Here is an 11,995-nt window from a genome sequence, read left to right on the forward strand (position 1 = left end):
ATGTTGACGAGTTGTGACCTGCTGATAACTACAGCTGTGCTCTGCCGTAGATAATTACAGCAGAGCAGTTACTCATCAAAAACATGTTTTATTTCTAAAGAATCCAAGGATCTTACATTTGAAGACACAAAAATATTACTGTAATAGCATGTCTGGTGTGTTTTTTCCACAAAAAAAGTTAAATTCTGTAATTTGCAAGAATTATGAAATTATGAAAATGTATATTTTTTTGTATAAAAAGTTGGACTGCTGGATGCACCCTGTGTGTTCAGTGGAAAGTCCTGTCTCAGCTTACGTTTGTTGGAGGTATCCTGTTGCTAGCATGTACGTGTGAAGCTCAGATTTTAAGTGCAAAGGACATTACTGGACAAGTGACTGCAAAAAAAAAGCCAAATAGCAATTTTATCAAAAGTGTTTTTTTTTTTATTGAACTTAAACTGACAGCTCTCTATGGGTGTCTTCATACAGGACAAGAACAAAAAGGACAACAAACAACCCAAATGACAGAAAAAGTTTCTGCTGATCGCTCTGACTATACAGTGAAATCTGTGAGCGTGACCTCATTGTTACAACAGAGAAGGGCAGAGAGAGAAGAAGGAGGTGGTGGAAGATTGATGCTCCGCCTGATGTCAGCTCGTGACCATCTGTCCCTCACCACCGCCTGTCCTCCATCCATTCTCCATCTGAGGTGATGGGGAGGATGAACGACAGTACGGAGGATGGAGACTGATGGAGGGGGGAGTGACAGGACGTTGGTTTTGTTGGTCTACGCTCATCACCTCTCTTTACTCTTCTCATCTTGGTGGGAGAAACAGAGCGACAGACAGGAATGGAGATGGACAGATGGAGAGAGGAAAGACAGGAGATGGTGATCACTACTCCATGGCCTCCTGATTCTCTTGGTCTGCGCTGATCTCCTCACTGGCCTCTTTGCCCTCCTTGCTCCTCTTGCTCTTCTTGTGTTTGTGCCTCCTGTGGCTGTCACCCTCCTCGCTGTCGTGCCTCCTCCTGCTGCTGCTGCTGATTGAGGAAAGACGAGAGTGAGAAAAAGGGCAGAGGAGGTGAGGAGAGGGGAGATCCAGAAGGGAAGAAAGGCGGAAAGCGAGAGAGAGATGAAGGTAAGGACAGAGGATCAATGGGGTGGAAAAAAATAAAAGGTGAAGTGAAATGGAGATAGGACAAAAGAGAGAGGAGAACGATGGAGAGAGAGAGAGAGGACAGACAGACAGACCGGTGCCGATAACAACAAGTACAGATGTGTGGTAGGAGATTAACATTAAGACAAGGTGGAAGAGACAAAAAAGAAATGTACAGAAATGTGCTGTTTGTCTATTGACATATAGTTGCTGCAGTGAACAACCTTTCTGCTCTCATGTGACAGACTTGCAATTTATAGTGATAAACACTGTGGATTTATCATCGAAAAATTCATAACCATTTTTGAAACCAGTCGCTGATTTCAGAGTTAAAAGAAACAGATTCTCATTTCACCCACCAAAAAAAAAAACAGGAAATGAGAAGCTGCTTCTAGATGTGTCTTGGTGGATTTAATGAGCTACATCAAACATTAGCTCAATGAGTTGGTTAAAACAAATCTCTCGCCTGCTGACTAAAATCTTACACGTGATGGCTACATTTATGTTATGCATAGACTGACGCACGGAAGGTAAAAAAAATCCCCCCTCACTACTTGAATCTGTGAGAAATGGTCAAAATGAAGAAAGAGGATGTTCTTTTTCTGCACTGTACAGCTAGTAAGCTTTTATATGAGGAAAGTACAGATGTATTCTCTCTGGAAGTAACCAAATCCAATAATGAGCTGGGCAGAGAGGGATCCATCGAGATTCAACTCAACAATATCTTATTAACACACAGGATGAAATACTTCACAGCAGATGTCTCAAGTTCAAATCTTGTCAAGCTCACTGTTTCTATTTAAAGATGCTATAAGTTATAACTGGATTATTGCTTTCAGTTGGTGTAGGAGAGAAATCACACCTGCGAGAGGACTTGTGGCGTCCCTCCTCTTTCTCTCGGTGCCGCCTTTCTCTGTGTCTTTCCTCTTTCTCTCGGCTTGATCGGTCACGATGGCGCTCTCCGTAACCACCACGCTCCTGGTACTCACGGTAACGATACCGCTCCTCGTCGCTATGAAAGTTAGAAGGAGGGAGATATTTCAGTTTATTATACTAAGTGTCCATGCAAACAATACAAGCTCCGAAAACAATATACCATGCTTCCTTTAATGTACTTATTCTAGTATGTCAACTCTGGACATCTGCTGATACCAAGTATCAATCTGATTTTGGAATTTCCCTTAAAATAAAGTCGAGTCGGTATACTCCAGTGTTATAATTAGGACACATGAGATCAGGGAAATCTATGGGACTAAAAAACAATTGGTAGGATGTTCTGATTGAAGAAGAAATTATTTTATACAGACACTGAAAGAAAATGTATTTAATGCGACTCTGTCACATCATGGCTGATAGCTAGACGATCAGCATCATCATTAATCTGGTGTATTATTTGAGTTTATCTGCCAGTAGCAACTGTTTGATATAAAAGCAGCACTTGTTTACCAACACTGTGTGTGATACTGTGTGTAGTGTCTCACCTGGTGTAGCTCATAGCTGAAGGACTGTGCTCCCGTTCTCTCTCCCGCTCATGTGTCCTCTCCCTGGGCCTTTCTCTCTCCTTGTCTCTCTTGTCATCTCGACGGGGATAGTAGTCCCAGGGTTTAGAGTTGTCCATCATTGGGGGCCAAGGAGGAGGCACCCCTCCAGCCATGGGTGGAGGGTAAGCACCTGAGGAGGCAAAGAGTCTGGACTTAGTTGTGACTTTGTGTTGAAATGTTTTCTGAAATGAGTTTTGTTAAACCCTATACATACAGACAGTTATCCTTTCAGCAATAACACTCAACGTATTTGTGTGAATAATGAGAATTTATAGAGTCTGTCCTGTCTCTGCATGTACATGCCATCCTCACCACATCACACAGATCACAACACACGTTATGTTACAGCTCATGTCCTGTTCATGGATTGAAACGTAGTTGTGGCATTTGTTTGTTTTGCTAGGGTTAGAAAATCAGATTATGTTGTCAAGCTACTACCTTGAGGGAACGGATATGGAGGGACAGAGCGTCCATCATAACCTCCAGGGTGGCCACTGTGGAAACAGACCAAAGGCAACATAACGCAAGTCAGAGCTTGAAAGGTTCACATACGCTGTTGCAACTTTGTAAGGAAGATAAAATTACTTGTTGACACAGGTCAGATACATAATTTTTAGTCTTGAGGAAAACGTCAAAGAACCCAGTACAAAAATAGAAACAATATTCTAGTGACATTTTTTTTTTATGTATGAGTATGTAGGGTCTGGAAGTCACTCTGAGGTTGTAGACCAAAGGTTAAAAGTTAGACTGTGTCATTCATGGGGAAATGTATTTCTTCAGAGTCAATTAATTTGAATATATACTTATACAGTCAAAAATCTTGCTCTATTATCATATCTAACTTGTGCAGTTGTGTTGAATTTAATATACAGTATATATATGTACCCATCCATAGTGGGGATAATGGCAGGTGGGGGTCCACTAGGTGGAGGAGGAAAACCTGGAGGGGGGACAGTAATGGGTAGCCCTGTGAGGGAGAAAGAGAGAAGGGAGGTGCAGAGTGAGTAATCAGTTTTCAATAGAAATAAAACGGAGTTATGGAAACAGAGAGCAAAGCAGGGTGGTTGCTTAAAACTGAACACAGGAAAAATAAGATGAACTTACTGGGTGGGGGGATGAGTGGGGGCGCAGTGCTGACGTTTGGTGGTGGAGGGAGAAACGGAGGTGGCGGTATGTTTGGAGGAAGCGGCCCAGGGGGGAAGAAGGTGGGCATCTTAGCGGGGGGGGCGGGCTCTGCATCTGACGTGGAGTGTTCAGAGATCACCTGCAACACAACAACACGGAGGAGAGGTGGAGATGAAAACACACAGTCGTAGCAGTTTCTTAAGATTCAAGTTATTTCATCACTTTTTTTTTTCTGTATACCTGAATATTATTCCCCTCGAGGTTGTGTCTGCGTCGCCCTTCGACCCTGCTGATGGTGGCCGTTCCTCCACCAATAACATCTATGGTACCACTCGTTTTCCTGATAAAAAAAAGAAAAGAATATAAAACATCAAGGCAATGAGCTGAGTCGCAAACACATGATGGACAAACTAGGTAAATGGTGACACTGCTTCTAAATTATCCCAAACCTCATTTATCTGAATTAAGCTGATATCTGCATTGGGGTGTCTGCATTGTGCGTGGTGCAGTCGCTACGAGCAGTTTGAGTTTTTTACCACTGCATCATACAGTAAGGTTTAAGTTCAAATTCTGCTGACTTGTGATTCACATGTTGTAATATCCATTAACTTCTTCACAACAATAATTTCTGCCTCATGGTTGTATGACTCCATCAACCAGTGGAATTGCAGATTAAATCTATATCCGTTGTTTTCTTGTTGTTATTTTTTATTTTTTTGATATACGTAAATAAATGATAAGCCTTGACTTTGTTACTCTCTGCTGTACGTTTAGTGTATTAGTCTGTAAATTCATTAACAGAGAGAAAAGAACGTGTCAAATACCTTGCACGTGTTCACAAGCTTTACCAATAACAGTTGTAGAAATGACAGTAGACAAGTGTTTCAAACATAAATGTTGCTAGAAAGAAGTTACAAATTCTAACATGGATGTTTCACACACATCTTCAACCCAGCACCACAGAAGATCTATTCTATACAGTCACCAGAGATTTAAGGTGAGAAGTGTGAAAGTATCTGACCAAACGTGAGATACTGTCTCAAACTCCCTTTCTGCTCCTTAGTACTAGTTTCTAATAATGGTCAGTCTTTTTTTTTTTTAAGAATGATGTCACAGTGATGTTTCTGGAAATAAAACATTATCGCTTCATTATTTTATCCTGTTAGATTTTTGTTAATATGTTTCATCGTTATAGTAAGAATTTGTGAGTTATGGCCAAAAATGTGATTTGCAAGGTCATAGTAGACCACCAAATTCTGACCAGTTCATCCTCGAGTCCAAGAGAACATTTGTGCTAAATTTGAAGAACTTCCCTCAAAGCATTGGTGAGATGGGCCACCTGAAAACAGCTGTCATCAGCACGTAGCTATGGTATCAGTATCCCACTAGTCTGATAAAAGCTTTTAAGATGAAGCTGCAACAGCAGAAAGGTTTGGTTTGTATCAGCAGGAATTTAACACCACCGAAATACTGAGAAACTTAGATTTAAAAAAAAAAAACAGAGTCTTCTCTCAAAATCTCAACACAGACACATGAATTTTGGCTGCTGAGGACATAGCTAAGGGGATCTGACTGTCATAGGTTTGTTGAAGTTGGACCTGCTGCTGAGCAAGACCACAGCAACACAGCATGGCCAGCCCCGCTGTGGAGCTGTGGTGGAGACAGATCATTTTGGCTAAACTAATGCAGCTAATGCAAAAAACCCTAAATATATCGGCCATTTTATCGGGCCAACTCAACTTTAAAATTGTTTCTAGTGTAGTCAGTGATAGAAGGTGTCAAAAACTGTTGAGTTCACTGAAGAGTACAGTTAAACATCCCATAAGGTGATGACTTGAGAAAACAACGGGTCTTTAAGGATACCAAGTTTCACCATTCAGTGTTTCTAAAAATATCAGTAAATAAAACCCTCAGCTTTTAATTTTGTTTTAACATTTTAACTTCCACCACAACCTATAACATCAGACCTGTTCTCTTACTCTCTTACTTACTCTTACTAAAATATTAAGGAGGTATGGACATTACAGGGCCTTTAAGGGTTTTTTTAATTTATGGGGGGGGAAGAAATTGGTCATAATTTGAATTTGCGATAATGAAACAGCATTTGTCTATTGATTATATTTAGTTTTAAGTAAAACTCAACATTTGTCAATAGACCACCAAAAACAGAGACGTGTCAGAGATGCACATAACCGACATGATGATATTCTGTTCCTCTTTCTAAAACTTTCTACGACATAACACATGCACATCAACCAGCCCCAAAAGGAAGACACATGGGTGAGAAAGAAAGCATCTACAGGGCCTTGGAAGTAGCACCGGGAGTTTTTCTGTGGTCACGTTTCATGGTCAAGAAAAACGCCAGACCCCTGCTGTTTTCAACATCTATACATTTCCCATCAGGCCCATTTTAACCTTGCTGGGACAAGGCCATGCCCACTTACGTATGATAGGACATGTCCTGATCAGGCGGGCCAGTCCACTGAGGGGGAGAGATCCTACTATTTTGAGACAAAGGACACTAGTCTGGTAAAAGCTTTTAAGATGAAGCTGCAACAGCAGAAAGGTTTGGTGTGTATCAGCAGGAATTTAACACCGCTGTGATCCCACTGACCACTGATCAGTGAGCAGTAAAAAATACCATGACATCTAAACAAACAGACCAACACGAGTGAAACTGAACTCCAAAAATACAGAGAAACTGAGATTAAAAAAAAAAAAAAAAACAGAGTCTTCTCTCAAAATATCAACACAGACACATGAGTTTTAGCTGCTGAGGACAAGGCTAAGGGGATCTGACTGTCATAGGTTTGCTAAAGTTGGACCTGCTGCTGAGCAAGACCACAGCAACACAGCATGGCCAGCCCCGCTGTGGAGCTGTGGTGGAGACGCATCATTTTGGCTAAACTAATGCAGCTAATGCAAAAAACCCTAAATATATCGGCCATTTTATCGGGCCAACTCAACTTTTAAATTGTTTCTAGGTCCAGTCAGTGATGGAAAGTGTCAAAAACAGTTGAGTTCACTGAAGAGTACAGTTAAACATCCCATAAGGTGATGACTTGAGAAAACAAAGGGTCTTTAAGGATACCAAGTTTCACCATTCAGTGTTTCTGAAAAAAAAAAATTGGTCATAATTTGCAATAATGAAACAGCATTCGTCAATTGATTATATTTAGTTTTAAGTAATACTCAACATTTGTCAATGGACCACCAAAAACAGAGATGTGTCAGAGATGCACATAACCGACATAATGACATTCTAATAATAACACATTCTAATAATAACACATGCACATCAACCAGCCCCAAAAGGAGGACACATGGGTGAGAAAGAAAGCATCTACAGGGCCTTGGAAGTAGCACCGGGAGTTTTTCTGTGGTCACGTTTCATGGTCAAGAAAAACGCCAGGCCCCCGCTGTTTTCAACATCTATACATTTCCCATCAGGCCCATTTTAACCTTGCTGGGACAAGGCCATGCCCACTTACGTATAATAGGACATGTCCTGAACAGGCGGGCCAGTCCACTGAGGGGGAGAGATCCTACCATTTTGAGACAAAGGACAGGGGTAAAGGAGATGAGAGTAACATTGGCCCTAACACACAAACACATACATACAGCCCATGGGGTGGTGACCTATATAAACCACACGGACACTAAAGGACCTGCTAACCTGGAGGTGGCCAGGTGTGTTTTTGTGTTTTTGTCTAAGTATGATGCATTTAAAACAAAAAATAACACATGAAATGTTTTTGCTGTGCGGTTTCCTTCTATAAACAACGATCAACTTTTGCTGCCACACAGACCAGCCATGACTACAGTGTATCCTCTCCTCGTGAGATGGCCAGCTACTTGTGTGTATTGCTAATCTTCATCCAGCCCTCTACTGCCAAGACACACGATGGCTTATCTACTGTACACTTCTAGTGGAAACTGAATGTGTGTTTATTCGCAGATATCTTAAAAAGTGAAGATAAAAGCTGAAGTGTTACCTGGTGACCTGACTGGTGGCAGACTTGTACAGGCTGACAGGAGATGTGAAGTCTGGCTTTGAGGTGTGAACAGGTAAACTGGATATGTCTTTCTCATTGCCTGTCCTGCCTTGCTGAACCTAAGAAAGAGACAGAAACAGCACAATAATATGCATGATATGTTCATCATAGAAGAGACAGTGTTGATTTGAAAGTCAGTGTAGTGAGGGGCTTGTGCAGAAAACAGCTAGTGAAATGTAGAGAGAGAATCAGAGGAAACAAAAGGACAAGAAGGATGTGAGCAGCAGAGTTTCTTACAGTGATCTTGCTCGTCACCGAGCCGACTGTAGAGACCTCCAGACCCATACGCAACCTCTTCTGTTTTTCACAGTAAGCCTTCCACGTGTCTTCATTGAAGCCATAATTGAAGTAGTCTGACAGATCCGCTCCTACACACATACAGAAACAAACACAACAAAGAAGAAAAGAAAACTGTGTTAAGTCCATGACTTACCTGAATGCTGTGCCTGAAGTAATTTCATCGTTTTTGTTCTTTTGAAGAATTTAGCTGCGCAAACACAGACCTGGCTTCCTCCAGGGTTTCTCTTCAAAGGACTCCATGTCCACCTCCAGCACTGGAACTCCATTAATGTTTCCAGAAGCATCAAGATCCACTCCCTTCAGCTTTGCGGACACTAGACATAAACAGCACAACACGTTACTGGACATATACATCACATACATTGTAACTTAACTATTCACTACTCTCTGTGTATAATATCATAGGTTGTTTGAAGAGAACAACTCAAAAGAGGACAAAGAAAAAGAGGGTATTGCATTGGCAAAACTTATCCAGAAAAATAAAAAGAGCGCAATACCTTGTCCATAGGGTCTGGAGCCTATTGTCTTTATGTTGAGATTTACAGGGGGAGCCCCATAAGGTCTAAAAGGGAAAAAGCAGTATCTGTGTTATGCCTGTATTGTTTAAAGAATTTGTTTAAGAAAACACACTTAACATGAAATGTGAAAATATCAAAATATAGTTTAGCTTTAATATTAAGCTTCTTTGTTGCTTAAACTCAATAGCTGCAAACTTTAAATTCCCTCTAAATTGTAGGTTCCTCTAAATAGCCAGGGCATAGTGCCATACTTTAACTGAGACCTACGTGTACTGTGGTGCTCCAGTTTTGATGTCTCCAATGGTCACTCGGACATCGTCGTCGTCATCATCGCTGTCACTGTCACTGTCCACATCTTCACCTGCTCCTTCACCTGTGGCCTGACATGCCAAAGTTGTCCGGTGAGTAAGTCTGTGCTTCCAGAAACACAACAGCAACAAAACAACCACAGCACACACTGCAACTATGTAATGACCATTACCAACGCATGTACGCTACCTACCTCAGAGGCCACTCCATTCCCTGTAGCATGTGCAGCAGCGGCATCCTCTGTGGGAGCATCAGCAGACGCACTGTGGATACAAAACATTTGATAAATGAAATTGTATCAGGCTATAGACGACGTACATCCTCAACCAACACAAGTGAAAAATAATTGGAAAAAGATGAATGGAAAAACATGATACGCCCACATCCACTGTTGAAATGGGTTTTAAGAAATCTAGTGATAATTTCTTTTTAACAGCATTTGAGAAGCTGATAAGCACAGGATCTAAAATTCAAGTATAAACATGTTAAGTTGTGGTTTCTATATTTGTTTTCACTTATAACTGAATTAATTTAAAGACATAATCATGATGGCGATTCACAACAGGATTAAAAGCTGCAACTACACAACAGACAGCAAATAAGTCACTGTATCTGCTGTTCTTACAGCATTATGCATAGCTGCAATATGTATAAACACAGAAAACAGGCCTTTCTTATGCATTAGATGCATTAAATACTTATTTACATTTACATTTAATGAAACCAGTCAGCCTATCTTTGCATTTTGCAAAACAGTGTACGTTTCCATTAGATTAGCAGACACAGTACTTCATAAATGCCAGAGAAGGGAAACTTATGGAGAATTAAATCAAAATAAAAAGCAAAAGTATAGACACTACTATCTATCACTCATAATATGTATTTAATATAAACTTACCTGACTGCAGCATTTAGTTTGGCTTCTTCATCCTCCTCTTTGCTCTCAGATTCATCTGAAACAAAATAAAAGCAGGTTTTATTTCCTCCAGTTTATGTCCTTTGCAAGGGCTTTGGTTGTTGTTGTATCTTTAACCAGGGCTCGAAATCATCCATTGCACAACAGAGCAAATGTTTTCTCTTTCTTTTTTACCCTGGATGCTCCGTTATAATTACGGTAAAAGTTATCCCCCCCCTTTTTTTTTTTGTTGTTGCAGCAATTCACAAAGCTGCAAAAGGCGCTGCTAGCTGCTAGCCTCCTCATGCTAACAGACAGTGCTGTCAGTTAGCGGTTCACTACGACGACAGCCAGCCACTGACTCACGTCTCTGTCGGTTGAGAGAGGTTTTTAATTATTAAGACGCTGCAGGAAGCTGCTGTTTCTGTCTGTACCTCCATACAGCCATTCCTCCTCTTCATCCCCGGCGCTGGCATCAGTGGTGGTTGTTTTGTCCGCTTCTTCCGCAGACATGTTGAGCTGACACGGAGCCGTGAACCCACCGAGGTTTCGACGAGAACTATGTTCAACAAAACTCCTACTTATTTAAATATATACGTGAAACTTCTCCCTTTAGCGGGGAAAACTGACTTATGAACGGAAAGTTATAACTTCATGGGTTCATCTCAAGCTCCTGGCTGCGTTTCAGAGTTGGCCCCGGAAGAGATTGTTGGCGTCGCGCTCAAAGGTCAACATCTCCTGGCGTTTAATACCACAGCGCCCCCTGGAGGACAAGACACACCCTGGCCTATGTTAAGGTAACGCTAAATCAAGATTGTCTTTCTATTTATCTGTTTTTTGACCTATATATGTTGTGTTGTGTGGTTAAGTATAGGTAAACATATTCATGAGCCCCTGCCCTTGATACAGATATTTTATTTACAGATTATAGGAAAGAATGGGAAATGATGGAAGCAAGCTATTCTACAATATGAGAGTCAGTGTCCACTTACTTTCAGCCCCAAAGTGTGGAAAGTGAACCAATAATAAATTTAAGGTAACGTAGCTTCACTGTTGTTACAGAAGTGCAAAAGTAAATGAGTAATAACCTTTTTTTCTTCTTCATGGATTCATTTATCTAATACACCTTTATAGGCATAGACTATAGAATAGGCTACTTCAAGCATGTTCACAAGCCTGTTGTAGTTATGATCCAGTTACACAAAGCACTAACACAGGCAACATCACATAATGAAATAATACACTGTAAAGCAAGGGTAATTAGATAAAGAAGCCCACATATAACTAATCACTCATTAATCAAAAAATTAGAAATGTTTTAAAATGTATTTTTTATTTTATTTGAAATAGTACCAGGGTTGATTGTGTGAACAGTAGCTACTACTTTTCCCATAGTGCAGGTCTGGTGCCAAGTAACTGCATCTATCCTTGGTTGCAAACCTTGACTTAGGGGCCATGAGGAGTGTTTTCTTCTGACCTAGTGTTCACATGTTCACTTGCCTGTGTCAGCTTATGTGGGCCTTGGAGCTTGGAGTCAATCAATGCCTTTCAATTTACTCTCTCTTTAATTTTTCCATCCCTCAGGTAGGCTACTATATAGTGAAGATTTTACCTATCTAAGCAGTTTTTTGTTTTTACAATATTCTTCCTGAATCTAAATGGTGACTGGTGTCTTATTTCTAACTCACATTACTCTACCCATGATAATAAAACCAACCTCTCTTCAAACCCAAAATATAAGTCATGGTGTCAAGTCAAAAATGAAAGGAATGGTTTTATTGTCCTCCCTCAATCCTGAGTGGTAGCAGAGGAACCCAGATCTTTTATTTACACAAAACTTGCTGTAACAGTGTATATGGAATTTAAATGACTCATCATAATCGTAGTGATTGCTGCTGTGGTTCTGTTTGCACATGGAGTTGCCTCTTAATGCAAAGTGGATAGTTAATGCATTTATGGCATTTGGCCAGTTAAGTGGGGCCACTTTAACTCTGTCAGTAAATGACAAGGAAATGTGTGGATTTGCTCATTCTCTCCGTTCACCTCCTTTTTAGCTATTATCAGACATAGACATCATTCACACATGATCTTCTGATAGGCTAGTGAACTAATCAAT

At 40.7% G+C, this 11,995-nt stretch overlaps 1 protein-coding gene across 3 annotated transcripts; it reads right to left on the minus strand.

Annotated features, from left to right (window-relative positions):
• Nucleotides 1-420: 420 nt before the first annotated feature.
• On the minus strand, nucleotides 421-10,571 carry fip1l1b (FIP1 like 1b). Of its 3 annotated transcripts, none has more exons than XM_083975567.1 (17): nucleotides 10,314-10,571; nucleotides 9,883-9,937; nucleotides 9,178-9,247; nucleotides 8,943-9,055; nucleotides 8,655-8,719; nucleotides 8,361-8,471; nucleotides 8,095-8,225; nucleotides 7,798-7,916; nucleotides 7,294-7,347; nucleotides 6,247-6,300; nucleotides 4,043-4,142; nucleotides 3,782-3,941; nucleotides 3,563-3,644; nucleotides 3,116-3,171; nucleotides 2,618-2,807; nucleotides 1,999-2,148; nucleotides 421-1,020 (listed from the first exon to the last, which is right to left on the minus strand). In XM_083975567.1, the coding sequence occupies exons 1-17, from the start codon at nucleotides 10,390-10,392 to the stop codon at nucleotides 876-878; spliced, it is 1,734 nt and encodes a 577-aa protein (XP_083831693.1). In that variant the 5' UTR covers nucleotides 10,393-10,571; the 3' UTR covers nucleotides 421-875. The 3 variants fall into 3 exon arrangements, with proteins under 3 accessions (XP_083831693.1, XP_083831692.1, XP_083831691.1); XM_083975566.1 differs by having other exon boundaries at nucleotides 421-1,017; nucleotides 6,247-6,303; XM_083975565.1 differs by having other exon boundaries at nucleotides 6,247-6,303.
• Between the last annotated feature and the right edge of the window lie 1,424 nt (nucleotides 10,572-11,995).

The sequence above is a fragment of the Trachurus trachurus genome, assembly GCF_905171665.1.
Source record: "Trachurus trachurus genome assembly, chromosome: 1".
Lineage (NCBI taxonomy): Eukaryota > Metazoa > Chordata > Actinopteri > Carangiformes > Carangidae > Trachurus > Trachurus trachurus.

Excerpts from the sequence above, each read along its gene's own strand:
- fip1l1b (XM_083975565.1), bottom strand. The coding sequence starts at position 10,392 with ATGTCTGCGGAAGAAGCGGACAAAACAACCACCACTGATGCCAGCGCC. Across the intron at positions 9,938-10,313 it reads GGAGGAATGGCTGTATGGAG|ATGAATCTGAGAGCAAAGAG; the intron begins GTACAGACAGAA and ends ATTTTGTTTCAG. Across the intron at positions 8,226-8,360 it reads GAAACCCTGGAGGAAGCCAG|GAGCGGATCTGTCAGACTAC; the intron begins GTCTGTGTTTGC and ends GTATGTGTGTAG.